Source organism: Podarcis filfolensis (assembly GCF_964270895.1).
Source record: "Podarcis filfolensis genome assembly, chromosome: 7".
Lineage (NCBI taxonomy): Eukaryota > Metazoa > Chordata > Lepidosauria > Squamata > Lacertidae > Podarcis > Podarcis filfolensis.
The window spans coordinates 91,197,990-91,223,156 of NC_139603.1; the positions used below are offsets into that span (position 1 = coordinate 91,197,990).

At 52.9% G+C, this 25,167-nt stretch overlaps 1 protein-coding gene across 2 annotated transcripts in view; it reads left to right on the forward strand.

The window, feature by feature from the left end:
- The first annotated feature begins 820 nt into the window (after nt 1-820).
- LOC310766029 (microtubule-actin cross-linking factor 1, isoforms 6/7-like) overlaps nt 821-25,167 on the forward strand; it is a 54,087-nt gene continuing 29,740 nt past the window's right edge. The window contains exons 1-6 of one of the 2 annotated variants that reach the window (XM_083621795.1): nt 821-1,019; nt 9,313-9,395; nt 12,110-12,239; nt 20,167-20,238; nt 20,455-20,616; nt 24,056-24,222. In XM_083621795.1, the coding sequence (XP_083477921.1) occupies nt 870-1,019; nt 9,313-9,395; nt 12,110-12,239; nt 20,167-20,238; nt 20,455-20,616; nt 24,056-24,222 (764 nt within the window). In that variant the 5' untranslated portion in view covers nt 821-869. Of the gene's footprint in view, nt 1,020-9,312; nt 9,396-12,109; nt 12,240-15,705; nt 16,527-18,499; nt 19,100-20,166; nt 20,239-20,454; nt 20,617-24,055; nt 24,223-25,167 lie in introns of those variants that run through there. The other variant, XM_083621794.1, reaches the window with a different exon arrangement.

A 25,167-nucleotide genomic window follows, 5' to 3' on the forward strand; every position in this document is an offset into this window, starting at 1 on the left:
CCATGAGGCCCAGGCGGATGGGCCACCAAGAGCCACATTCTGCCTCAGTTCAGGTGGGGGTGGGGGTGGGGGTGGGGGTGGGAGAGGCCCCCAGGGCAGCAGCACCCTGGGATGGCACCCTCTGCATCACCCACTGCGCTGCGAGGGCAGCAGAGAGAAAGAGAGCCCAGCCTCTGTCCACTTGTTGACTCTGCCATTCTCTGTCCTCTGAAGCAGAAGGATGAGTGCCAGACCTTGAGAGCAGCAGTGTGAGGGGCAGAGACACCCCTTTCCGTGGGGCTGGACTGAGACCCACAGCTGCCTCTCCCCCCACCCTGACCCCTTGCAAGGGCGCCTGGGAGTTTGACTCACGGAGGGCAGCTCTCGTGCCCAGCGGCTTTGCAAGGAAGCTGCCCCCTTTCCTGCAGCCACACAACTGCAGCGTCGTGCCAGCCCCCTTCCCACAATTTCTCCAAGTTTGTGGAAATGGACTTGGCAGGCCTTGGGCATGAATCTGGAGTGGAATGGAAGCCGGGTGGAATTGCAGCTGAGGAGGGAGGCAGCCAGGCACACTTGCTCCGGGCCCTGGAGGATGAAGCTGCCCAGGGGTCCTGCCAGACGTGCCCCGTCCTTTGCAGTGACGCCCTGGGACTCAGAGCAGCTCTGCAGGGGCTTGGAGGCAGCCCTTCCTGGGCAGCAGTCACCCCACGTGGCCCTGCCCATTTTGCTGGAAGGAGGGGAGAGGCTGGCATGAAGTGCAGTTCAGAGTTGCTCACCTCATGTTTTGGGGGGTGGTGGTTTGGGGCTTTTTAAAGGGAAAAGCAAAGGGAGCAGCTGTGCAGTTATTTAAGGGCTGGGGCAGGAGGGGGAATGGAAGGTTTCAGCTGTGAATGGATGCCAGTCCCCCCACCCCCGCCCACAAATCTAGACAGGCAGCCGGTCTACCCACTGAGAACCAACCAAAGGGCAGGCCTGGAATGCCAGCTTCTCTGAGGCCAGAGTCACCAGATCTGCTAGAGATGTGCAGCCTGCTCTCTGCTGTGAGTTCTGTATCTTTATTCCTTGGGAGTGTTTACTTCCAATTCCACTGCCAAAAAAATCCTGCAGGTGTCCACCTGCATTCTGGCCCTCCAAGCCTAGCTGGGATCAAAGTTTCATGCATCCCTCAATCCGAGCTATTAAAAATGCAACTGGAGGCTCCCCTGTGCCAACCCCCCCCCCCAGCCCAAGGCCTTGGATCTCTCCCCATCTCTCTGGCCAGCCTTCCTGCAGGGGAAGGAGAAGGACTCTCCCCCTTTCCCTTAACTGAAACAAATGCCATGCTTGAAGGCAGAGCCTCATCCCCAGGCCAGGATGGCTGCAGAGAGCAGCAGCAGATGGGATCTGAGTGGCTTTTGGTGGGAACAGATCACATGCAATGGAGCGATCACATCACAGGACAGGCTTGTGTGAAGCCATTTTGACATTCTGCAGCCCAGGAGACGATGAACCAGCCCTACTGGGGAGATCAGCCTGCTTTGCCCTGGGCTCCACCAGGAGGCTGCCCCGAGTGGCTCCCCTCACCCTCGGCACAGGATCTGCTGTGCTTCTTTCAAGATGCCTCTGAAGGTCTTTGTCCATTTCCAGGCACTCCCCATATGTTCATAGAACCCCACTCTTCAGCCAGTAATCCACAGGTGGTGTAAGATCCCATATGCTACCTGACTTCACTTATGACCCTGTACCATTTGGACAGGGCAGCAAGCATTTCCCAGGTGACCAAACCCGCAGCATTGGTTAATAGCCTAATCATCACCCAGGAAAAAGATGGCTCTCTTCACCTTTGTTTTGACTCCGATTCCAAGGACCTAAAGAAGGCCATGAAAAGACAACACTTCTCTGCCCTTTCCATGGAATATGTGTGGCACAGATTAGCTGGCCAAAAATTATTCACCATTCTAGACTAGAAAGAGGGCTACTGGCAGGTCAAGGCTGATCAGGAATCAGCTGAACTCCCCTTATGGTTGCCTGCCCCTTGGGCATCAAATCCGGATATGAAGACGTTCAGCCCAAGAGCGTGTGGGTGACATGGGTGCAGGCATTGTAGCAGATGACATGATTACAGCCACAGCTACGAAGGGAAAACCCTAAACAGGTTCTAGACAGAGCACATCAGAAGGGTGCCCAGTTCAACCCAGGGGAAGTCCAGTTGCTGGTTGACAAGGTCAGGGACTTGGCTCAAAAGACAGCCTTGAACCTGATGCAGACAAAGTCCAAGCTGCGCCTCAGATGCCTCTGCTGGTGGACAAGAACATATAGTATCTTTCTCGGCATGTCCCCGATGTGCCGGCCCTGAGGGTGCTGCAAGAGTCCGCCTATGGAAAGATGCACAAGGGCAAAGGGACTCCAATCACCAGCAAGCCCCGGTCAGCCTGAAGACAGCTGTCACAACGGCCCCCATCTTAAGGTTCTTTGATCTCCAAGAGCAACTACAATTTCAAGCAGGTGCATCTAAAGGTCATGTCTCTTGTTGAAGAAGCAGCTAATTGCCTTTGCCTCTCGAGCCCTAAGACAGGCTGGAAAAACCTATGCACACATTGACAAAGAACATCTCGCTTTCATTTGCTGTGAAGAAGTTTCACCAATAGTTGTTTGTCATGGCAGTGTTGGTCCAATCGGATCACAAACCCTTGGAAGTGATTTTTTACCAGGCCCATTTACAGGCCTCCGCAAGGCTGCAAAGGCTCACAGAATCATAGAATGGTAGAGCTGGAGGGAATCCTGAAGGTCATCTATATAGTCCAACTCCCTGCAATGCAGGAATCTTAACTAAAGCACCCATGATGCATGGCTATCCAAAGAAGGAGAGTCCACTATCTTCTGAGGGAACCTGTTGCAATGTCAACTGTTCCTCATAAGCCTTGGTTTCCAGAACCTTTATCATCTTGGTCACCCTCCTCTGCACACATTCCAGCTTGTCAACATCCCTCTTAAATTGTAGAGCCCAAATACTTCAGGTATGGTCTGACCAAGGCAGAATAGAGTGACTTCTGGACACTAGACTTCTGCAGATGCAGCCTAGAATACATTGTCTATTTTTCTGAGTCATGCAGAGTGGTGTAGCAGTTTCACCCTCAAAGCTCTAGTGAGGAAGTAAAGGTAAAGGACCCCGGTTCAGTCAAACATGACTATGGGGTGTGGCACTCAGCTCGCTTTCTGGCCAAGGGAGCCGGCGTTTGTCCACAGACGGTTTTTTCCAGGTCATGTGACCAGCAATGGTGCAATGGGACACTGTGCCGGAAGCTGTTTGCCTTCCCACCACAGCGGTACCTATTTATCTACTCGACTCCACACACAAGACTTTGAAGATGAATCTTTGCTTGCAGGAAAGCAACTATTAATAAGTCATGTTATTTAGGCATTCCAAGTCCAGTACATTGCATTCCTCTCCCTTGAGCCCAAGAGAGGGTCTTCTTGCTTCCAAAAAACTTCTTGCTTCCAAAACTCCTTCATTGCAGTGCATAAGTTATCAGTCCATAGCTTTGTCTGTCCTCACAAACTCCTGGACGTAGCTTCTGCTTGAAGTTTCCACACTCAGCAAAACAACAGCAAAATGGTGAAACAACCAGCCAACCTCCATTCTGCCCCCTCTCCTATCACTACCTAAGACAGCTCCAAGCTCACTCTGAAAGGCAGTTAACAAACCAACAAGGCAATGATTCAGCATTTCTGTGACCTTAATTGGAGTCACAAGATTTTGCAGCTGTTACATTATTACATTATGTTGGTTTCCTTTTCCCCAGTACATTTTTTTTCTTTGTTAAATACATTTTCTAACAAATACAGCATACTAACAGAATAGCATTAGCTTTCCTCCTTGCTACATTGCACTGTTGACTCCTATTAAGCTTGTGGTCTACTAAGACCCCTGGATCCTTTTCACATGCTCCTGCAACTCCCATGATATGGCCTGCATATTGTCTGTCTACACCAAGTCAAGGGGATGTTTATAGCCAGCACATTCTCAAATCAAATGCCATGCTGAACACTTGGCGAAAGAGTCATTTTTGGCCGTACAGAAAAAGACTCCATTAGTGACCACGTGCTTCACCAGTTGTAGCAGACATTTTTAAACTCAGACACTGTTGATAATAGATCACTACTCAAAAGTTCTCCATTTCGCTGACAATTTAGCTGCCACCATAGTGGCAAATTAGTTTTTGCCCGCCATGGGATTCCCAGGGAGATGGTGTCTGCCTATGCTCCATTTGCCAGAGAACGGGGCATCATTGTGGCACCACTCAAGCCCAGCGTACTCTCAGTCCAACAGCCTAGCTGAACGCACAGTCCAGACCACACAAAAAATACTGGAAGGGGCACAAGAAGATGGTACAGGTCCAAGTGCCTCCATCACTGATTATATGAAGGGGAAAGGACTTACAAGAGACGTCTGAGGTAGTCCCAGGCGCATCCTGAAATCAGAGGAGCCATCTCAAGATGCATCTAATGGACAGTCCTCTGGAGTGGATGGAGAGCCATTTCCCCAGGAATGCTCACAATCATCTGAGCCTCTAGAAGCATCCAGAGACCCTCAGGAGACAGTCACCAACTTTTTTTTTTTTTAAGAAATATTTATTAAGATTTCACAAAAACAAACATACAAAAACACATAATAACAAAGGAGAAAAAATAAAAATAAAAAGATAAATAAAACATACAAAAACAACAAGAAAAATTAAAAACAATTGTTTTTCATAACAACAAACTCGTTTGCTTGTTTCTTTGACTTCCTCACACCTCCCCTTCTTGTATTCCCATTTAATTAATCAAATCAGCAAATCCTTACCCTCTTTCATTTATCTTATCTCTATAACGTAACATTTTATAACTCAGTATTTTCATACATTATCAATTCATTTTTGCATATTCTTATTAACTTTGTTGCCAGTACCACTTATTTCCAATCCAACACCATTTTAGTTATTTTTTTAACCTAATTAACCCTTCTTCCATATTCTTAAAGCATTACAGCTGGAAACCACTCAATTTCTATCCAACATCATTCTAACATTCATTAATTTTGCAATATTTCTGTAAATAGTCTTTAAATTTCTTCCAATCTTCTTCCACTGCCTCTTCTCCCTGGTCCCGGATTCTGCCAGTCATTTCTGCCAGTCCCATATAGTCCATCATCTTCATCTGCCATTCTTCCAAAGTGGGTAAATCTTGTGTCTTCCAATACTTTGCAATAAGTATTCTTGCTGCTGTTGTTGCATACATAAAGAAAGTTCTGTCCTTCTTTGGCACCAATTGGCCGACAATGCCCAGAAGAAAGGCCTCTGGTTTCTTCAGGAAGGTATATTTAAATACCTTTTTCATTTCATTATAAATCATTTCCCAGAAAACCTTAATCCTTGGGCACATCCACCAAAGGTGAAAGAATGTACCTTCGGTTTCTTTACATTTCCAACATTTATTATCGGGCAGGTGATATATTTTTGCAAGCTTGACAGTCACCAACTTGGAGAAGCGTCAAAGACTTCCGTAACTACCTAAGTCATGTGTCAGAACCTCTGACTCCCAACTTCACAAGTGTGTTTCAATCCAAAAGGTTGACTCTTTGTAGCTTTTAGCCAAAGAAGGGGGGGTGTAGTGTGTGTGACCCACACCTCTTTAACATACATTCCTGATGGTTAAAAATTCCCTCTTGAAGTGCAGTTCCCTCCATAGTTATGTGGAAACAAGCCACAGTCCTAGTCTGGGCTGTGGAGCAAGTCCTGGGTGCTCTGCTGTTCATCCATCATTCAAAAATAAACCCACCCTTGGTGCTATTCTGACTCCCCCTGCTTCCAGGCATCAGGGCAGACCCCCTGCAAGGTGTCCTCTCCTGCTGAACCCCCTTCCCAAGCCCATAGCGTCTGCCCTTCCACACATGCACCCCAGCCAGATCACAAGCCTTTGCATTGCCTTCGTGCAGATTATCGACCCAGCATATTTTGCAGCCCTGCCTGGAGATGCTGCGAGGGGTTGAGGGGGGCTGGGAACATCGTGGACCCCCCAGCAATTCCGTAAATGAGGGGAGCGTGCTCAGGAGCCTCCATTGTCCTCCCTGCTTCAAGGCTCAGGGAGAAACTAGCTTTTCCATTCCATGGGAAGGAGAAGACTTTGTGCCATTTCAGCTGAGGTAAGCGTGCCAAACTGCTGCCACACATGTGGACTGGTGTATTTGCCTGTGATGCAGATACAAGCAGGAGATGCTCTGAGGCAGGAAACAAATGCCAGAGCATTTGGCCAAGATACTGGGAAATTTTGGAAAAGGAAGGGGACAAACTGAGATTGCAGAGCTTTGAGAAATTAAAAGGGAAGGTGAGAGATTGGTTGCACTATCATCAAATAAATGAAGCGTTTAAACTGGACAGTAAAATTGGCTTCCAGGTGGAAAAATCAAAATTGGAGACAGAACTGTTAGAACCCAGTACTAAGAATTTGTCAAAAATGTACAATTTGCTGCTGAAATGGAATACACAAGATGAAACGGTTAAATCAGCCATGATTAAATGGGCTCAGGACATTGGTCATAATATTTTGTTTGCTGATTGGGAAAAGTTGTGGACCACCGGGATGAAATTTACGGCATGTAATGCCTTAAGAGAAAACATTATGAAAATGATATATAGGTGGTACATAACCCCAGTCAAGCTTGCAAAGATTTACCATTTGCCTGACAATAAATGTTGGAAATGTAAAGAAACTGAAGGTACATTTTTTCATCTTTGGTGGACTTGCCCGAAGATTAAGGCATTCTGGGAAATGATCTATAATGAACTTAAAAAGGTATTTAAATATACTTTCTCCAAGAAACCAGAGGCCTTTCTCTTGGGTATTGTCGGCCAAGGGGTGTTAAAGACGGATATAACTTTCTTTATGTATGCTACAACAGCAGCTAGAATACTCATTGCGAAGTACTGGAAGACGCAAGAGCTACCCACACTGGAAGAATGGCAGATGAAGGTGATAGACTACATGGGCTTGGCAGAAATGACGAGCAGAATCCGAAACCAGGGAAGAGAAGCAGCGCAAGAAGAATGGAAAAAATTCAAGGACTATTTAAAGAAATATTACAAAGTTAATGAAAGTTAGAATGATGTTGGACTGGAAAGTAAACGGTTACTATTAGCAATGGTTAAGACAAGGAGAATAAGGAAGATTAGTTTAAATCTAAATTAAAATAAGGGAAGATTTGCTGAGTAATTGATAAGAATTTGGAATACAGAAAAGGGAGGCATGAGGAAGTCGGGGAAGAAAGGTACAAGAAATTAGGATATGAAATGGTACATGTTATTTGTTTTGTTTTTGTCTTTGTATGTTTATGTATGTTATGTTTATATGAAAAAATTCTCGAATAAAAATATTAAAAAAAAAAAAAAATGCCAGAGCATGTGGAGAGGTTGGCTTGTCTATCTGGGAGGCCAGATCCTCCGGTCTCATCATGTGCCATTTCCAATTATCAAATTCAAAGAGCTTACAAGACAAGTTCAGTCAAGGAAACGGGAAACATATAGGGGCCAATCTAGGAATACAGTAAAGCGAAGAAGCATTTGAAATCCTCACGTTTGCCTCAGACCACTTCCAGACAGTTTTGCAGGTGGGATTCGAGCACATACTGCCAAAGGCAGGTTGCAGCATGGAAATGGATTAGGTGCTGTTTTGCAACAAACTTGTTCTTTTAAATGGACCTTTTGCAGTAAGGAAAGCGGTGTGTCCTGTAAGCTCCCTGCAAACAATTCAGAATGAATACTCCACAAAAAGGACCACCTGGAAAGCCTCCCAAGGCCCGCCAGAGGAGGAGGGGCTCAGGCCAAGTAGGGGGCCTGAATCTACACACAGAAGTGAAATCAGGAGGGGCAGCTTGGCCGGGGCTGGCCAGAGGAGGTTCCCAAGGGATCCCATAGGCTCCATGGCTTCAGACTGAAGATCTGGGGGAAGAGATGGAGGAACAACGCACTTCCAGAGAGAACAGACTAATCCCAGCAGTTGCTAACCTAGCTGAGAAGATGTTCCTCACCATGTCCACCCCAATGGCTGAGGTGCCAGGGATGTACCCAGAGTTGCAACCACAGGCTGCATCTCCCAAAGGACGCCCGCTCTGTTCCCTGCTTGACCTCGACCCACACATGTTCACATAATGACCTGTAGAAAACCACTGGGATACACCAATGAGAGCAAGAAACACCAGCCACAGCAGTCAAAGCTTTCATGAATGGTGCATTAATGGTGAATTTCTTCTGCTTTGCTAGTTGCTCTGTGGTGCAACAGCATCATTGCTGTCCAGAGGAACTATAGAGCAACAAAAGCAGGTGCATGAAGCAGCAGTGCCATGGAAAGTATGGAAAGTTACTGCTTTTCACCAGGAAGTCACAAGAGAGAGGCACTGACTGGCAATGAAGAAGACTGGTGCCCCAAAACTTTTGCAGATGCAAACAGCATTCACAGTGGGGTCGCGCACAACTGCCCTGGCAGCCTCTTAAGCACAACTTGATGGCTCTGCTCTTCCTTCCTGGTCAGAAGCAGCCAGGCTCCCCAAGACCAGCTGCTGGAAGCCACAGGAGGGGCGAGTTTCTCTTGGGCTCAGATTCCCCTTGCTGGTCGGCCACTGTGAGGACAGGATGCTGGACGGACTAGGTGGCCATTGGCCTGATCCAGCAGACTCTTCTCAAGTTCTCACTGAGAACCACATTGCTGGCTTCCCGTTCTTTCACAGAATTACAGGTCTGTAAGCTGGAAGGGACCCAAAAGGTCATCCAGTCCAACCTTTGCAATGCAGAAAGCACAGCTAAGTGCAGCTTTGGGATCTTCCACACTTCCTACTCCTAGAAAGCTCAGGCCCAAGTGGTCCTACTCCTAGAAAGCTCAGGCCCAAGTGGTTTGCTCCTTACCCTGCTCCTTTCCCAGGGAAAACTTGCTCTTTAGCTCTAAACCGGAGCAAACGTCAATCCAGAGAAAACCCGAATTGCCATTTGCTCTGAATGAGCACTAAAGAGTGGTTTTCTCCAGGGGAAAGAGGAAATGTGAATGAGCCCTTAATCCCATCACAACTTCGGAGACATTCTCCATGAAGTATCTGGAAGGGAAGTCTGAGGCAGAAATCTGCGGGAGAACAGGCAAGCCCAGGAACAGGCCCTTGAAGCCCTGGGCTATGCTGTCTCTCTTCCACCATCAAGCAGGATGAGTCCTTCTCTGTAGCTCCAGGTGTCTGCTTGGATTGAGCTGCCCCCAAAGCCTCCTTCGCTTCAGATTTGACCACCTGACCATATCCATGTCCATCTCCCTGTGGTGTTTTCTCCTCTTCTGCAGACGTTTTTCATGGTGGATCCTGCTGGCCTCCCAGGAAGGAACTCGGACCCCCCAACTCCAGACGCAGAACAGGGACCAGAGAGGTATGAAGGGGTCCATTAGCAGCTCACTGAGATTTGGGAAACTGGAAGTGTTTGGGCCAGGCTTGGGTGCATCTGCGGAGCTCGGCAGAGTGCAAGAGGGGGGGTCCCTTCCCTTTAAAATGTGGCCCTGTAGGGCATGGCAGAGGCCGCAGGGAGCCAACAGGTGGTGCTTTCATTGTACCTGCTCAAGCTGAGGCCCAGGTGAACCAAGAGCTTTATGAGTAAGGTGGGTTTCCAGGAAGGGACTCAGGTCAGAGGTGGCATCACACAGGCGTTTTGGGAGCAATGGAGATGGTAGCTGCACAGAAGAACCAGCAGAAAAGGACTTGGACCCGTGCTTTGTAGGCATGGGGCAAGTGCAGGTGTGGCTGAGCCCTGAGTCAGACCTCTGGTCTCTGTAATTCAGCATCATCTGCCCCGATTGGGAGCCGCTCTGCAGGGCTGCAAGTGGGGCGTTCCCAGCCCTGCCTGGAGATGCCATTGGTGGTGGAGCCTGGAGTCTTCTGCATGCAGAGAGATGCTCCATCCCTGAGCTGTGGCCCTTCCCCATCAGAAGATCCAAAGGGGCCCAGACACTCCATCACCCTGCTCTCACAGGGGCCAACCAGGTGCCTAGGGGAGGCAGGCATGTCCAAATCCAGGGCTCCATGGCAGACGTAACCAGGAATCTGGGCGAGACCCCGTGCTGGGCAGGTGGGGACGTCTTGGGGCTTGTGAGTGTGAAGCTGGTGCTGCTCCAGCGAGCGCTAGGGCTGTGCCATGAGCCGCCTGCTGTGGCATCTGGCGAGGGCACCCCCAGCCTGCTCCGAGAATGCCTTCAATGAAGTGGAAGCTGCCCTTTACATCAGATTAAAGCCCTGCCAGCTTGCCCTTGGCGTCCTTCCATGCCAAACAGCTGAGGGGGAAGGAAGGGGCTCCTGGCCGCCTGGTCGGTTTCCAGCCTCAAAGCCAAAGCTTTTCCCCAAAGGGGACAAAGCCACCCTATGGGCCCACATCCCCAGCTGAGACGCTGGGAGCTCTCTGGAGAAAATGTGCTTTTTAGTCCAGAGAGAAGTCGAGTAAGAGGCAACATGTCAGAATGGTATAGAATTAGTCCTGGTCTGGAGAAAGTGGAGAGAGGAAAACTGCCCTCCCTCTTTCATAACACTTGGGTGGTCGTCCAAGAAAGCTGGTGCTGGAGATACAGGACAGAGGGAAAAAAGAACTTCTTTAAGCAGTGCAGAGTTTAACCGCGGAACTCACTGCCACAGTGATGGCCACCAACTTGGATGGTTTCTTATGTTCTTCTGCAACTCGTCCTCCTTGTTAGCTTGCCTTTCCCATCCACTGCAAAGGCTTTTTCCGGCTGGCCTCCGTGCCGAGTCCACCTCAAAACCCCTTTGCCGGCTGCTGAATGTTTTCCTTTAATCTTCCCTTATGAGTAGAGCTTACAGGCTGACCCTGATTGCTCCAACATTCAAGCAGCCATTTCATGGAAAGCCACTGAGCCGATTGAGCCAGGTGTCACGTGATGGGAGGGGCGTCCTAAAGTGTCCCCAGGAAGTCAGAGAGCAAAGCCTGTTCATGTTTCCACTGTCTCGAGCAGGAGGCCGGCTGTGCTCCAGTCCCTGCTCCTCTTTCCCTCTTGAACTGACCAGAAGGGATAGAACCTGCAGCCCTCCAGATGTCTTGGATTACAATCCCTATAATCCCTGAGCACTGGTCCTGTTAGCTAGGGATCATGGGAGTTGTAGGCCAAAACATCTGGAGGGCCAAAGGTTGGGGGTGCCTGGGATAGAACTTCAGAAGAGCCAGTCTGCACGATCCGACCAATGGCCCAACTAGGCCAGCCTCCTGTTCTCCCAGTGGCCATGCAGTTGCCCCAAAGGGAAGCTTGCAAGCAGCGTCCAAGCAAAAGAGCCCCTTCCACCTGCTGGGATTCAGCATTGCTGGCCCCAACTGTGGAAGCCGAGCAGAGCCATCAGGGCTGGGAGGCCAGGAGCCATCGACTGCCGCCGCCTCCATCATGAATTTGCTCATCCTCTTTTAAAGCTATCCAGGTTGGTGGCCATCCCAGCCTCCTGTGGAAAGGAGTTCCACAGGTTAACTCTGCACTGTGTGAAAAAGTACTTCCTTTTCTCTGTCCTGAATCATCCAGCATTGGATCCCCACATGCACCACGACCCAGCAAGCAGCACGGCTCCTCCCATCCCTGCAAGATCCACTTGCTTCCCCCGGGATCCCCCTGAGGCTTAGGGGAGGACACAGTCCCTGAGACAAACACTTTTATTAAGGGAGACACTCCTGGGTGAGCAGGCTGGCACTTTAGGAGAATAAATGAAGTGGCGTCGTTCTCGCTGCTCGCCTGTGTGGAGGGAGGCTTCAGGGACATGGACGCAGCCAGTGGCCTCCTTGAGGAGGCATGTCAAAGGTGGGACACAAAGGGATAGAAGCACCATATCTATATCTATATATAATATTTTCGGCCAGGGGCTGCTTGGCACAGCTGGAGCACTGGGTGGCATGTGGGGCACTGCCCAGCCTTTTCCTGCCAGCCAGAATATCCCAAAGCTGAGCTCGGCCCCTTGCTCAGAGGTGGGGGCTACGTGCCTTGCCCGCGATGTCCCAACTGCAAGTGGCCCAACTGCAAGTGCCCTCCGTGGCCACGTGGCACTGGGCAGAAGGTGAGGCGGCCTCCTTGCCATGGTGGGGTCTGACTCTGCTTCTGCTCCCAGGGCCTGGCTGAGAGGCGACTGGAAGGAGCGCAGCCCAGACATGCGGGAGCAGCTGCTCTCCCTGTGCCACTGGCTGGATGCCCTGGAGAAGAGGCTGCCGGGCCTCCCTGAGCGGGACTCTGCCACAGAGGTAATGGGGATGGGGGGGCACGACTAGGCTTCTCAGCCCCACCAGAATGGGCTCTTCATCTTGAGACAACAGCTTCCAGGTTGCCCCGGTCAGCACCAGCTCCTGCTTTATTGAGGCTTTCTGGTTTGGGTGAGCTGAGTTTCGCAGGAGCTGAGCTTGCTCGATCATATTATTATTATTAGAATTTATATACCTCCCGATACCTGGAGGTCTCAGGGCGGTTCACAGAATAAAAATCAAAATATAAAATCTCAAACTACATAATCAAAATAAAAACAACAACCCAATAACCGCCCCCCGCAACCCCCCCCCATTTTAAAAGAGCATAGGATGTCCGATCACAGCAAAGTACCTTGCAAAAGATTCCTTCTCTTCTGCATTCTTGGCAAGATACCAGCTTGCATGGAAAGAAGGAAATTTGGAAAACCTGAACCACCAGCACTTAAGTTTCACATACCTAAGAGCCTGCAGGATCAGGCCAGGGGTCCCCCTAGTCCAGCCTCCTGTCCTCACAGGGACCAACCAGATGCTGAATCTCCTCGATGAGCTCTCCCCCCACTGGGTGCCCCCCCGCCTTTGCTTAGGTGCATTTTGCAGCCAGCAATGAGCCGGATCCTGGCTGACTCACCTCATCCTGCCCAACATGGTGAAAGTGCCAGCCCTGGAGGGCACAGCCCTGCTGGCCCACATCCCTGTGCAACTCAAGGTGTCTGAGGACGGCAAGTGTAGGATTTTTTGGTCGGGGAGAACCTGCCCCTGTGTCACTTTGTGCCCCCAGTGTTTTATTGAGTGGCGCTCATGTTGTTGTGGGGTTTGTGCTGTGACCTGGCCTGTGTTTCTACTTGGTGCGTGGCACATGATGCCCTCTGGCACTTGCAGGCCCTCACCCTTCCTCACACAGCCTGGCTCACCCCAGCCTTGCAAAGAGGCCTCAGCAACACACAGGCAGCTTGGGGGTCCGGGAGGTGCCTCCCTCCTTCCTTTGGCCTCCCCCTTTGTATCCCCGTGTGGGCAGCAGTGCAGCATACAGGGGGTTAATGGGTGTGTGCGGCGGTTCACTCCTGGCCGCACATGCGTGCGCACCCCCCCCCCCGCCTAGGCAGGCCCAGGCCCTCCGTCTTGAGCCGCTGCCAGGCTGCTGAAAGGGTTTCCCCCCAGCTGCCTTTTGTTCTGCTCCTGCTGGGCACATGGGCTCCCTCCGCACCCCTGACGGCACAAACTGAAAGGCTCATTCATGCCGGACGAAGGGGGGCTCGGAGAGAGCCCACCGCCCGGCTCCCAGGATCTGAGGCTGCGCCAGGCTGCGGCCAGAGGGCTGGGCTGGGAGCTCCTCTCTGCCAGAGGGGAGGGGTCCGGCTGGCGGGTGTGTGTGTGTGTGTGTGTGTGTGTGTGACACCAAGCAGGGAGAGCAGGGCCACCCTCAGCTCATCCCACAGCACCCCAAACCCCTCAGGCAGATCCCCTTGCAAGGGGGAAAGAGAATCATAGAACCACATAGAGCTGAGGCTCATCTAGTCCAGCACCTGCGAGGCAGGAATATGCAGCTGTCCCTTCTGGGGATCGAACAGGCAACCCTGGCATTCTCAGCACCAGGGTCTCAGCAGCTGAACCATGCAGTGCCATGCACTCTGCATGCACTCAGAGGCAGGGCCTTTATGATAATAATATCATAGAATCGTAGAGTACTCAGCCACCCCCTGCAATGCAGGAATCTCAACTAAAGCACCCAGGACAGGAGGCCAGCCAACACCTGCTTTAAGACCTCCCATGCAGGAGTCTGTTATTACTACTCCTACTCTATTACTTGTACTCCACCCATCTGACTGGGTTGCCTTAGCCTTTTTTCCCGGGCAAGGGTGGGGGGGGGGTGACAGGTGTCCTTGGAGATGTTACCTTGATCAGAATCAGTCATCTGAGCTGCACAGAGTTCCAGGACATCATCATCATCATCATCATCATCATCATCATCATATATTGCTTATAACCCTCCCACCTGGCTGGGTTTCCCCAGCACTGAGCTCCTTTGCAGTTGCTGCTGTGGCCCCTCCAGGCGGCTGTCTTATTGCAAGGGCATTTTGCAGCATTTCATGGAAGCAGCCGCTTAAACGGACCTTCCGTGCTGTGAGTTGCGCTCTGCTGCTTCTCCTCATTGCCGCCTGGAGGGGGCGCTCTTGCCCTGCCGCGCAGCAGAAGCCAAACCATCCCAGGACACAGAGCTTGCCTTCCTGAACACAAATCACCCCAGATGCGCCACAAGGGGGCGTCAGGTCAGCCTGGAGGGGGTGGTTTGAGCTGGGGGGGCCTCTGGGTCAGTTTTTAAAAGGTCTGGCGGCATCTTGAATGAGGCTCCTGTTTGGGGCATTTTACTGGCGAATCTTTCAGTATATTGATTGCGGTGGGAGGGGGGGATTCCAGACCAAGCATGTGGGGAGGGGCACTGCCCAGAGAGACAGAACCAGGCCCCTCAGCCTGGTCGTTGCTTTGCAGGGTGACCTGTTTCCTTGAAGGTGTGCGCTCGTTCTTTACCCTCTGGGCACGATGGGACTTGTGCCATGGGCGCCTGAGAGGCTGTGCAGAGAGACCCCCAAGACCCAACGACGCTCCTTTGGAGCAGCATCCCTGCTCCTCAGCTTCCCCTGGCTCTGGGCACCACACGTAGCCCCTTCCGTGGGTGGCCAAGGGGCATCGTGCCCGCCAGTGGGCCTCCCTGCTGTAAGGGCCCTGGCAGACTCTGGTGGAGGTGCGCAGCAGCAGCAGCAGCCCTCGGAGAAGCTGGCGGAGCGGGCAGCGGTCCTGCCGTCTCAATTTCCCCCACAGAAGTAGTGGCACTCAAGACCCTTGTGGGGAATGAGAAGGGCAGCGACAGCCAGCCGCCCCTCTGCCACAGAGGGCATGGAAAGTTGGCCCAGGGCAGGTGCCAGCTGTGGGCCCCATGAGAGCGCTAGGAGCCTGGCAGCTGCCCTCCCATGCATGCCAGGTGGGGATGCCAGCCCCGGCTGCACCCCCTCCCTCCCTGTGGCTCTGGGGGGCAACCAGGAAGGGGAAAGTGGGGCTTCCCCCCACCCCAAGTTCCAGGCTGGGGGGGCATTGGCAGCCAGGGCAGAAGCAGAGCTTTGTGCCACCTGCACTGCGGGGGAGGTCAGAGCCACAGCCCCCCACCCCCAGCTCGGAAGCAACCTCTCCCTTTCCTCCTGCTCTCCAGAGGGTTTGACCCCCCCCCCTTCACACAGAGTTTCTCTTTCACTTGTGGGCTCCAGAGTCAGCCCAGTGATGGCCTCTGAAGTGAAGGGGGGTTCCTTCTTTCTCTTCCCCCAACTTAGCCTGACTTGCCCTTGAGTTAGGCATCAAGCCTCAGGCCCACAAGCCAGGAGGGGTCCCAGGCTGGCCCCCGGAGGACCAGTTGCCCAGGGCCCCTCAGCACCCCCCCAGGCTCTTGGGGCTGCGGTGGCGGCAGTGGCTGGACCCGAGTGAGGGGGGGAGGGGGTCCTGCTGGTGGGGGGCTGTTCCTCTGGGAAAAGCTCCTCTCTCCTCCTCCTCCTCGGTGGCAAAGGCGCCTGCCCCCTCCCCCACCGGCTCCCGGGATAGTTGGGAGCCCTGTTGCGTTTCCCCAGTAACGGCGATTGTCTTGCAGAGAGGAAAGAGTTAATGCGAGAGGGCTTATTGTATTAGCCTGAGTGTGCTGAGGGGGTCAGCGGGGCAGAGGGTGGGGGGCAGCGAGGGAGGGTCTCTGCGGCAGCCAGGCAGCCAGAGGGGCTCGCCTCCATTTCCCCAGGGCAGTCTTCCTCTGCTAGTGGGGCTCTTCTGGGCCCAGATCCACGGGGCTTCCTGGGAGGTGCCTTCTTCTCCCTCCTCGTGTGCCAGTTCTCCTTGGGAGGGCCTCCCCCACATCCATCCCGCAATCCCTCCATCCATCCTTCTTCTCTGGCCTGGACTCCCAAGGAGAGCCCTGGGAGAGGGGGCAGAGGGGGCTCCACACTGCCGCCAGGGCGCCCGCCACCAAGCTGGCCTCCAGCTGCTGCTCCGGAGAAGGCCTCCTCCCCGCACGACACGCCGGACCCTGGGCCAGACACACCGGCAGCACCGGCTCTCCTCTCCCGATGGAACTTCAGCCCAAGGCCCCCCACTGCCGGGGGCTTCCGACGGCCCCTCTCCGTCCGTCCTGGGGGCAGCGGCTGAGGAGCCCCTGAAGGCAGAAGCGGAGGCAGCCGCCGTGCCCTTGGCCCGCCACCGACCGCGTGGCAGACCTGCCGCCAGCCTTGCGGGGAGCTTCCGTGCCATGCCATGAAGGTAACCACGCCAGCCCTGTGGGGCAGCCTGAGGGCCTGTCACTCATCCCTTCTTGCCCCTCCCCATGACAAAAGTTGGGGCCCAGACCAGAAAGAGGCTAAATGGAAGCAGGGTTTTTGAGGTGGAGGGCAGAGGACATGAGGAGCCAGTGGCACCTGGCGGGCGGGCTCAGCAGAAGAGCAGGCTTGGGGGTGCAGAGCTGTGGGCCCCCCCTGCTGCCCCCTGTCCCTCCCAGCACCCACAACTCTGCTCCCCTTTACCCCAGTGGAGCAAGCAGGTAGAGGGGGTCCTGTCAGTGGCATGGCCGGGGGGGGGGGGGGGCTGCTCTGCCATCATTCTGAAACTCCTCAAGCGGCAGGTGGCCGGTGGGTGGGTGCGACTGGTGGCCCCAGGTGGCGCCTCTGCCAAGAACATTCTCTCCTCCTGGCCAGCATGGCCTTGTCAGGCGGGGGGGGGGGTGATGGGTGGGCTGTGGGCAGCCACCTGTCTGGGGCCGCTTGATGGATGGCTCCCCGGACGCCCTGCTTGTCCCTGGACCACCCCCCTCTAGAGGCTTTTGTCAGGGGGGCTCTGCGGACAGATGGCTTCTCCTTCCACTGGGCTCCAGCTTGCCCAGGTTTAAGCGCAGGGTCCCAGCAAGGAGGCATCCGTTAGCAGCAGCTGCTGGTCCGTCTGTCTCGCTGGCTTCCCCCTCATTTGCATCGGGACGCTGGGATGGAGCCCAGCTCTCGGGAGGTCTGTGCCACAGAGGAGATGCTGAGTGGCCCCCCAAGGGCTCAGCTGCCTGGAGCAGCTCCTCCATCACCAGCTTCCTTCCCTGCCCCCCAGGCCATATTAGGGACTGAGTTTCAGCCCCAGTCACCCTTGGGTGCTTTGGGCAAACACCCTTTGGGCTCTGCCTCCCTGCCTGTGGCTTTTATTCTCTTTGGCACCCCAGAGGCCAAGCCGTCCTTGAGCCAGGAGGGCAGGGGTGCAGGCAGGTGGGTGCAGCCCCCCTGGGTGGGAGCCTGCTTCCGTGAGACCCTCACCAGGCTGCAGGAGGGCTCCCTGCCAGCAAGGACCACGTTCCTGTTCCCCAGCAAGCCCAGGAGTGGCTGACACCTTCTGGGCTCCTCCTAAACGCTGGGCTTAATTTCTGGCTGGGCTCATCCAAATACATAAGCACTTAATCCCCTCAAGTGTTTCCTGGTTCCCAGAGATTAGGGAGGCGATTTCTGTTTGTGGTATTGCAGCCTTTGCACGTTTGATGCCCTGGGCTCCTTTGGAGGAAAGTCTGGTGTAAATGTAGTGGAATCACAGAACTGAAGAGTTGGGGGACCCAAAGGGTCCTCTAGTCCAACCCCAACAATGTTTGAAGCGAGTATTTCCAAAATCCTCTGGTGGGATTTGATCCTACAGGAGAGGTCTGGCTATGGTCCCCACTTCCGTTCAGTATCAGAGGTCCTGCTGGGCTTGGACTTCTGGTCTGGATCTTGAGGGGGTCTGAAAATAGACTTGAAATGATGCTTGCCTACTTTTGCCCATAGCAACAACTTTTCCCCCTAGCAACAGAGTTTCCTTAGCAACAGACTACTTTATTAGACAGGCTGTGAAAGAGATAATGTGTCTGGCCATTACTCTGCCCAGATGGCTGGAGAGCAGAGAGGAGGAATGAACCTCTATACATAGTTTTTCTTTAATTTCCTTAGACCTGTAGTTGGATAAGTTGTGGAGATTTGCCCAAATGCATATTCTGGATGGCCCAAGTTGTAATGTTAATTCTTGAAGGAGAACTGGAATGGGTGAGGGGCTTATTCCCACGTGGAAATTCACCAACAGATTGAGCAGAACTGAGAAATAAGATTCTGGAAGACTTTCTGGGTGGCTCTGTGGACTGAAAAAGGAACCCCCAATGATGGGCATGGTGCCTGCTGTGGGTGCCATCCTGGGCAGGCAAGGTGGCTTCTCCTGCTCCTCCTCCTCCTCTGTTTCAGGCAGGGCTCTGAGCACTGTCTCCTCAGCCGCCAGCCATGGGCAACGCGGGGGGCAGACCCAGCTGCCTGGGGGAGAAAAGCCAGAAGCCGGACGACTTCCTGAAGGACTCCTACCTCAAGGACCTGGGCCTGGCGTCCGGGCGCCCCTCCAGGAGGAACAACGCAGGGGGCCACGGGGGCCCCCCGGAGAAGCCTCCACTCAGCCCCCGGGTGATCGAGAATGGCTGGAGCGTGGCGACGCTGGGGGGGCCCAGCAAGAGCCAGCAGGGCAGCCCCCTCCCCAAGCAGAACAACATGGACGTCAAGGTGCAGAACGGGGGGGCCCTCAGCTGCAGCAACCCCCTCAAGGCCCAGCTGGAGGCGGCAGCGGCGGTGGCGGGGGCTGCCTGGAGTCCCCCCCGGGGGCTGGCGCACGGGAGCGGCTGGGTCTGGAAGCCCCTCACCACCACCGAGGTGACGGAGGTGACGGAGGTGACCGAGACCGTTGTGACTGAGATCGTGGAGGTGACCGAGTACCCCGGGGGCGACCGGAGCAAAGAGCCCACCGTCACCAGGCGGGTCAAGGTGCTCACGGAGTGCGCAGGAGGAGCCCTGCCAGAGGTTAATAGACGGGGCGGGGGGAGCCCAGGACACCCCCATTCCTCCCCACGTACACATGCATTGCTTCCACTCCCTTTGCTGCACTGCGGCGGGGGGGGGGGGGCGACTGGGAAAGCGGGCTGGAAACTGGGAGGCCCCTAGTCTGGATCCCACTTTGGCCCTGGGAGGAATTGGGGAGGGCATCTGTGACACCCAGAGAGGCACCAGTGCTACCGAATCCCTGTTGCTGGAGGCTGCAGGAGGGGAGAGGTCTCTCGCACTCAGATCCCGCTTGCTGGCTTCCCATCAGGGCATCTGGTTGGCCACTACAAGAACAGGATGCTGGGCTAGATGGGGCCTGATCCTGCAGACTCCACTTAGGTTCTTATGTTCATAGAATGAGGCTGGTCTGCCTTACAAGGTGGTTGTGTGGATAACGGAGAGAAGATCATGTATGTACAGCTTTTTTTTTACCAGTGTGGAAAATGAGCAGCTCCACGTGGGGTGAGTCACTCTGGAGCCGGTCGCTCTGCTGCCCAAAATGTTGGTGCTGCAGTGAGGCCAGCGGATGGCAGCATGGGTGCTGCCCACTCTGTTCTTCTGCTCCACACCCCTCCCAGGCGCATGCAGGTTGGGGCCGTCTCCCAAACCCTTGGTGAGGAGGCTCGGGTTGTCAGAGCTTCCTGGGGTGCCTGGCCTGGGGGAGGCATTTCGGGGGCTCTGGGAGACAGGCTGTTGTATCAGCAGGAAGGCGGCTGGATCCATCTCTGCAGGCAGGGCCCCAGCAGAGCCACCCCAGGCGCCACAAACTTCTCCTTCCCTGCGTATCCAGAAGGCCACCCTCTGAGCCAGGCAACCAAGGTAGTTCCTGTGGAGGGAAACTCCCCGCCCCATGGAAACCTGGTGGGGCTGCTTCCCCTGAAGCTGAGCCCTACTGGAAGTGCTGGCCTGAGCCTCCTGCTCCGTGTGTGTGTGTGTGTGTGTGTGTGTGTGTGTGTGTGTGTGTGAACAGGCTGCTGCAGCCCCCCCCCTCCATCCTGAGTCTGAGGGTGCAAAGCCTCTGCCCTGTGCCTGCTTTTCTCCCGCAGCTCCAGAACAGCCAGAGCTGGCCTGCTGGCCAGGGGGACCCTCTGGAGCCATGGAGCAGCCCCAGCAGCAAGGTAAGGGCCGGGCAGGGAGGCAGAGCCTGCTCAGTCACGCTCTAGGGCAGGGTAGGGGGCTGGAGGAGGAGGAGGTGGGGCTGGGGTCATGCAAGTCTGCCTCGCCACCTCCATGCTCCCACCAGGTGCCAGGAGGCTCTTGCTGTGGGTCTGGGGCTCCCCCAAACAGAGCTGCTGCTGGCCTCACTCTGAGCTCACCCTCCTTCCCTCCCCCAGGCAGCTGCTGCCTTCCTAGGAGAGGTGTGGGGCACAGAGCAGGCCCAAGTGACTCTGAGGAAGCTTCTCTCTTGGGTCAGCGACATGGAGGAGCTCATGGCCAACCAGAAGCCCCCTTCCTCCGAAGCCAAAGTGGTGAAGGCACAGCTGCAGGAGCAAAAGGTGAGCTCTTGCCCAGGCAGCGTGTGGGTGTCTCACACACCTTGGGGTGCCAGGCCTTGGGGGGCAGAGGAAGGTTCCCAAGATGATAAAGGGCCTGGAAACTCTAATAAATGAAAATCTGCCCTTATTCTCTTATGGGGGACACAAGAGCCCTTATAGAGTCCTTTGTAGGTTCCCCATTAGTCGGAGAAAAGAACAGAGGCCAACCAGAGAATATTGAGAAGCAAAGCAGCTAGTAAGCCTGATCTTTGTTGAACTGTTGCAACAGGGTGCCCCCTTCACAGACAGGAGGAGGAGGAGGACCCGCCCTTATATAGACATTTTAAATTGCCCGCCCTAGAGTCCAAGACCACCCCCAGAAACATCATACCTACATCACAGAAAGGGGTGGTCTACAGCAGAAATCTGAGTGCGTTGTTTATCTCCTGTCTGGCAGGTTACCTGTTAATGGTCACTTGATTGGATACCCTGGGGAGCCTGGCTAGTCTTTTGTAATGATAAATACTTATTTCCTGAGCCAGATCACAGGCTCACCCTATTTATACACAGACATACCCTTAAGACAGGATTTGTGAAGGGAAAGACAATGGAGAGGCTTTTCCATTTGACTTTGCAGAAAAAACACCTGGTCAGTTTGGGAGTCAAAATGGCTTCATGGCCGCTCCCCTGCGCTGCCCCAGACATGTGGTTTATATATTTATGTACGTTTTTGCTTGGTACATTTATGAACCTTTATTATATATATACATTATTATGTATATATATGTATATATATATATACATTATTATATATATACATTATTTATTATATATATACATTATTATATATATACATTATTATGTATATACATTAGACCTTATTTTTTTTTTATTTCAAAATGAAGAATCATGAGGAGGGAGGGAGGGAGGGAGGGAGTTGGACACAATTCAGCCTGAAGTGGAGAAGACGGAAGGCTCATCCACACTTGCCTTGATTCCGCACTTTCTAGCCTCAGATCTGAGCTTTCCACGTCCGGGTCTGAGGGTCGTTGTGTTGTTTTGGTCCTGCCATTTTCCCCAGGAAAATTCACGTTTATCCCTGAATCAGAGCAAACAGCAACATCTGATTCTGTTTTGAAACCCCAGGGAAACCCTGGGCTGTGCTGGATGCTCGGTTCCCCTGTCAGCACACGAAAAAGAGAGAGAAGAGAAGCAGGCAAAGCAAAAGCAAATCAGGTCTTGTGTCTTTGATAGTTTATTTGTCGGGACAGAGGTTCAGCCTCTCTTACAGCAAAGAAAGGAGGAACTCCCCCCCCCCAAGGGTGCTCTGCCATTTCCCACCCAGCAGTGAGAAACCCGACCCCTAAGATGCCAGTGGAACGTGGACAAAACATCAAAGGTGCATCACAAAATTAGGAGGAGTTACAACTGGTCAAACAGGTCAAAATTACACCATGTCCACCGAGGCGTTTTGTGAATTACTGGTCTCACACATTCTGCGTGAGAATTTACATTTGGCTTTGACATTTCAGTTTTGGCAAGTTCCAGTCCAGTGGCAGTTTGGGAGACTGGCAGAAGGGACACCTCCTATTCACCAGGCAGCCTGGCAAACACCACAAGGGAGCTTATCAGTTTCTGTGACTGAGACAGTTATTGTCTTGAAGAAACCCTGTTTGACACTTCCTGGGTCGAGTCCCTGCCTAAACGATCTCACTCTCCGGGGATTATGGCAGCAGTGTGCGATTTAGCAAGTTTATTTAACAGAATGAATCACTTACAAATCTTTTTGCAATGCATTTCATTTTCTTAGCAAAACAGGGTCAGTTGATGCTGCTGTGCAAGTTGTTACATTTGCCAGCCGACAGTCCCACTCATAAAACAAGTGATATTACCTGCTCTTTCCCAAGCCTGGCCATGAGGGGGCGCTGTGGTGCACCAATTTTGACATTGGGGGTTATGGCAGTTTGACCCCTTAAATCTGACATTTCTGCAAGGTGTGATGTTTATTAGGGGGTTCCCTGCATTGTTTTTGGGGTGGTGTATGTGGTGTGGTGCTTTGTGGATTAGATGCCTCTAGATGCCTTTATGGATGTGAATCTGTGGCAAGTGAAGATGGGGATCGTGGCTATGATGGCATTGGTGTAACCATTTTAGCCAAGATCCCTGCATTGCTGAGGGTTGGCATAGAGGGCCTTTGTGGTGGTGGCGGGGGGGGGGGCTTCCTACATCACATTTCTATGACTCTGTGAAAAGCAGGGCACTTTTGTAAGTTGGCCTCAGCGTTTCCTCAGGGTCTGTGGAAGGAGAAGAGAAAGTAAACCCCATCCCAGAGGAGCCTTTGGCTCTCTGTTTTAAATAAACAGCACAAGTAGAAGCTCGTTTCCCTGTGTTTGGGGAGGAGGGGGGGCGTGGCTGGCGTGGCTGGGCCTGGGAGTCTCTCTCCACCCCCTGGGCACTTCCAGAGAAATGGGCATCATCTTCCCACATCTGACTTGGCCATCTTGGGAGCAGCCACACTTGGCAGCATGGGATTACCAGCTCTGAACTGCCCAGTCCCCATGCCCAGTTTGGGGGTCTACCGCTGCCTGCCTTGTAAGGAGGAGGAGGGGGTCCCACGGGCAAAGTCTGCACCCCTCTTGCCCTCTGCATTCTCACTGCAAGAAGCAAAGCTCAGAGAGAGGGATCTACTTTTCTTATGTCATAAAGCTGGAGAGGTTAGAACGTACAATTTAATGATTAGTTATTACTTAAAAGTGTTGGAACAGCTAACTAAAAAGCACAAGGGCTGTACCACAAAATAATTGACAGAATTAAGTAAGCGTTGGGGGGAACCCTGTTCTCCGAAGAGGGATGCCAGAAGGGACACAGGGTCAGCCGCTGAGGCCCCCTCATGCCCTCCGGAGTTGCTGGCCATCACTGGACCTTGAAGGAGCAGATTCGGTCATTTGACTGTGCGGAGCGTGAAGGAGGACTTTCTTTTGTCTGTCCTGAATTTCCCACTATTCAGCTTCACTGGGTGACCCCGTTGAGGTCACATATTACACAAGAGGGAGAGAAATGTCTCTCCGTCCACTTCCCACTTGCTGCCTTTTATCCCTCGCTGCTCCTGACGCCAAGAATCTCTTCCCCAAATAGACCACCCTGGTGCCTCTGAATCTCCTCTCAAAACCAGCCTTTCTCGTGGAAGCCAGGTGGAACTTCCTGTTCAGAGGCAGTCTACCCCTAAATAGCAGGCCATGGAGAAGGGCTTGATGGGTCTTCTTCAGTCTGATCCGGGTTCTGATGAAATGGAAAAGTTCCTCCCAACCCTTGGAGTGAAGCAGGCCAGCTTCTTTTGCCAGGGAACTGCGCTGGGTGTTGCTGCACCCAAGGCGGTGCCAGACTCGGTTGTCCTCCCCCCTTGGAGCGTGTCCATGAAGGGAGCTTGGCATCACCCTCTGCCTCCTCTGACCCCAAACAGCTTCTAAGGCGCCTTCTAGACGAGCGCAGGTCCCATGTGGAGGGCCTCCTGCAGGAGAGACGGGCACCCTCTGAGCCCCCTGGCACCACAGACAGGCACGGAAAGGACGGAGGCCTTGCCAACCTCCAGGAGAAGTGGCAGACGCTAATCCAGGGGGCAGAAGCCAGGTGAGTCCCTAGAGGGGGAGAGGCCCTTGGTGGGGGCTCAGGGATTGTGCCAAAGGCACCATAGAAAATGTGAGTGTGGAGGAGAGATTTGAAGGACGGGAGAGAGGCGTTCAGGAAAGCAGTTCCGGGTCTGGTGGGGAGGGCAGTGTGAAAGGGCAAAGCAGGGGCAATCCAAGGTGTTATACAAGGGGGTGGGCATTGGTACAATTCTCCCCTCACTCACAACATCACCTTGTTGGTCAGAGAAATGAACAAAAACAGTGGCAAAGCTACATACAGTCATACCTCGGGTTACAGATGCTTCGGGTTGTGTTTTTTTGGGTTGGGGACCGCTGAAACCCGCAAGTACCGGAACGGGTTACTTCCGGTTTTGGTGGTTGTGCATGCGCAGAAGTGCCAAATCACAACCTGCGCATGGGCAGATGCACAGATGCGGGTTGCAAACGTGCATCCCGCACAGATCACGTTTGCAGCTCGAGCGTCCACAGTAGTAGAAACCAAGGCTGACTTTTCTTTTTTGTATTCAGGTTTTTATTAAAGCTTTTCATAATACAGAAAGATATAGAAAACTAATGCAAATTTTTAAAACCAGAAACAAAAACAGCTGGGGGGGAGAGAAAGAGAAGGAAGCAGAAAGAAGAAAGGAAAGAGAAAGAAGAAAAGGGAAAGGGAAAAAGAGAAAGCAAGAAAGAAAGATTAAAAGGAGTTCCGATTTTCCATCTGCTGGTTACATAAAAATAAATAACATTACAACATTCTGTTAAACAAGATTTCTTTGAAGTCCAGGTTTAAAAAAAAAGGATTCATTTCCTTTTCCCCAAAAAAGTCCAAGAGGGATTCCCAAATTATTGTTAGTCGTAGTAAATATCAACTTATGTTTTTTCTTTAAATATCAACTTTACCTCCAATAATTCCCACCAACATGCCTCCATATTAATAGTCAAT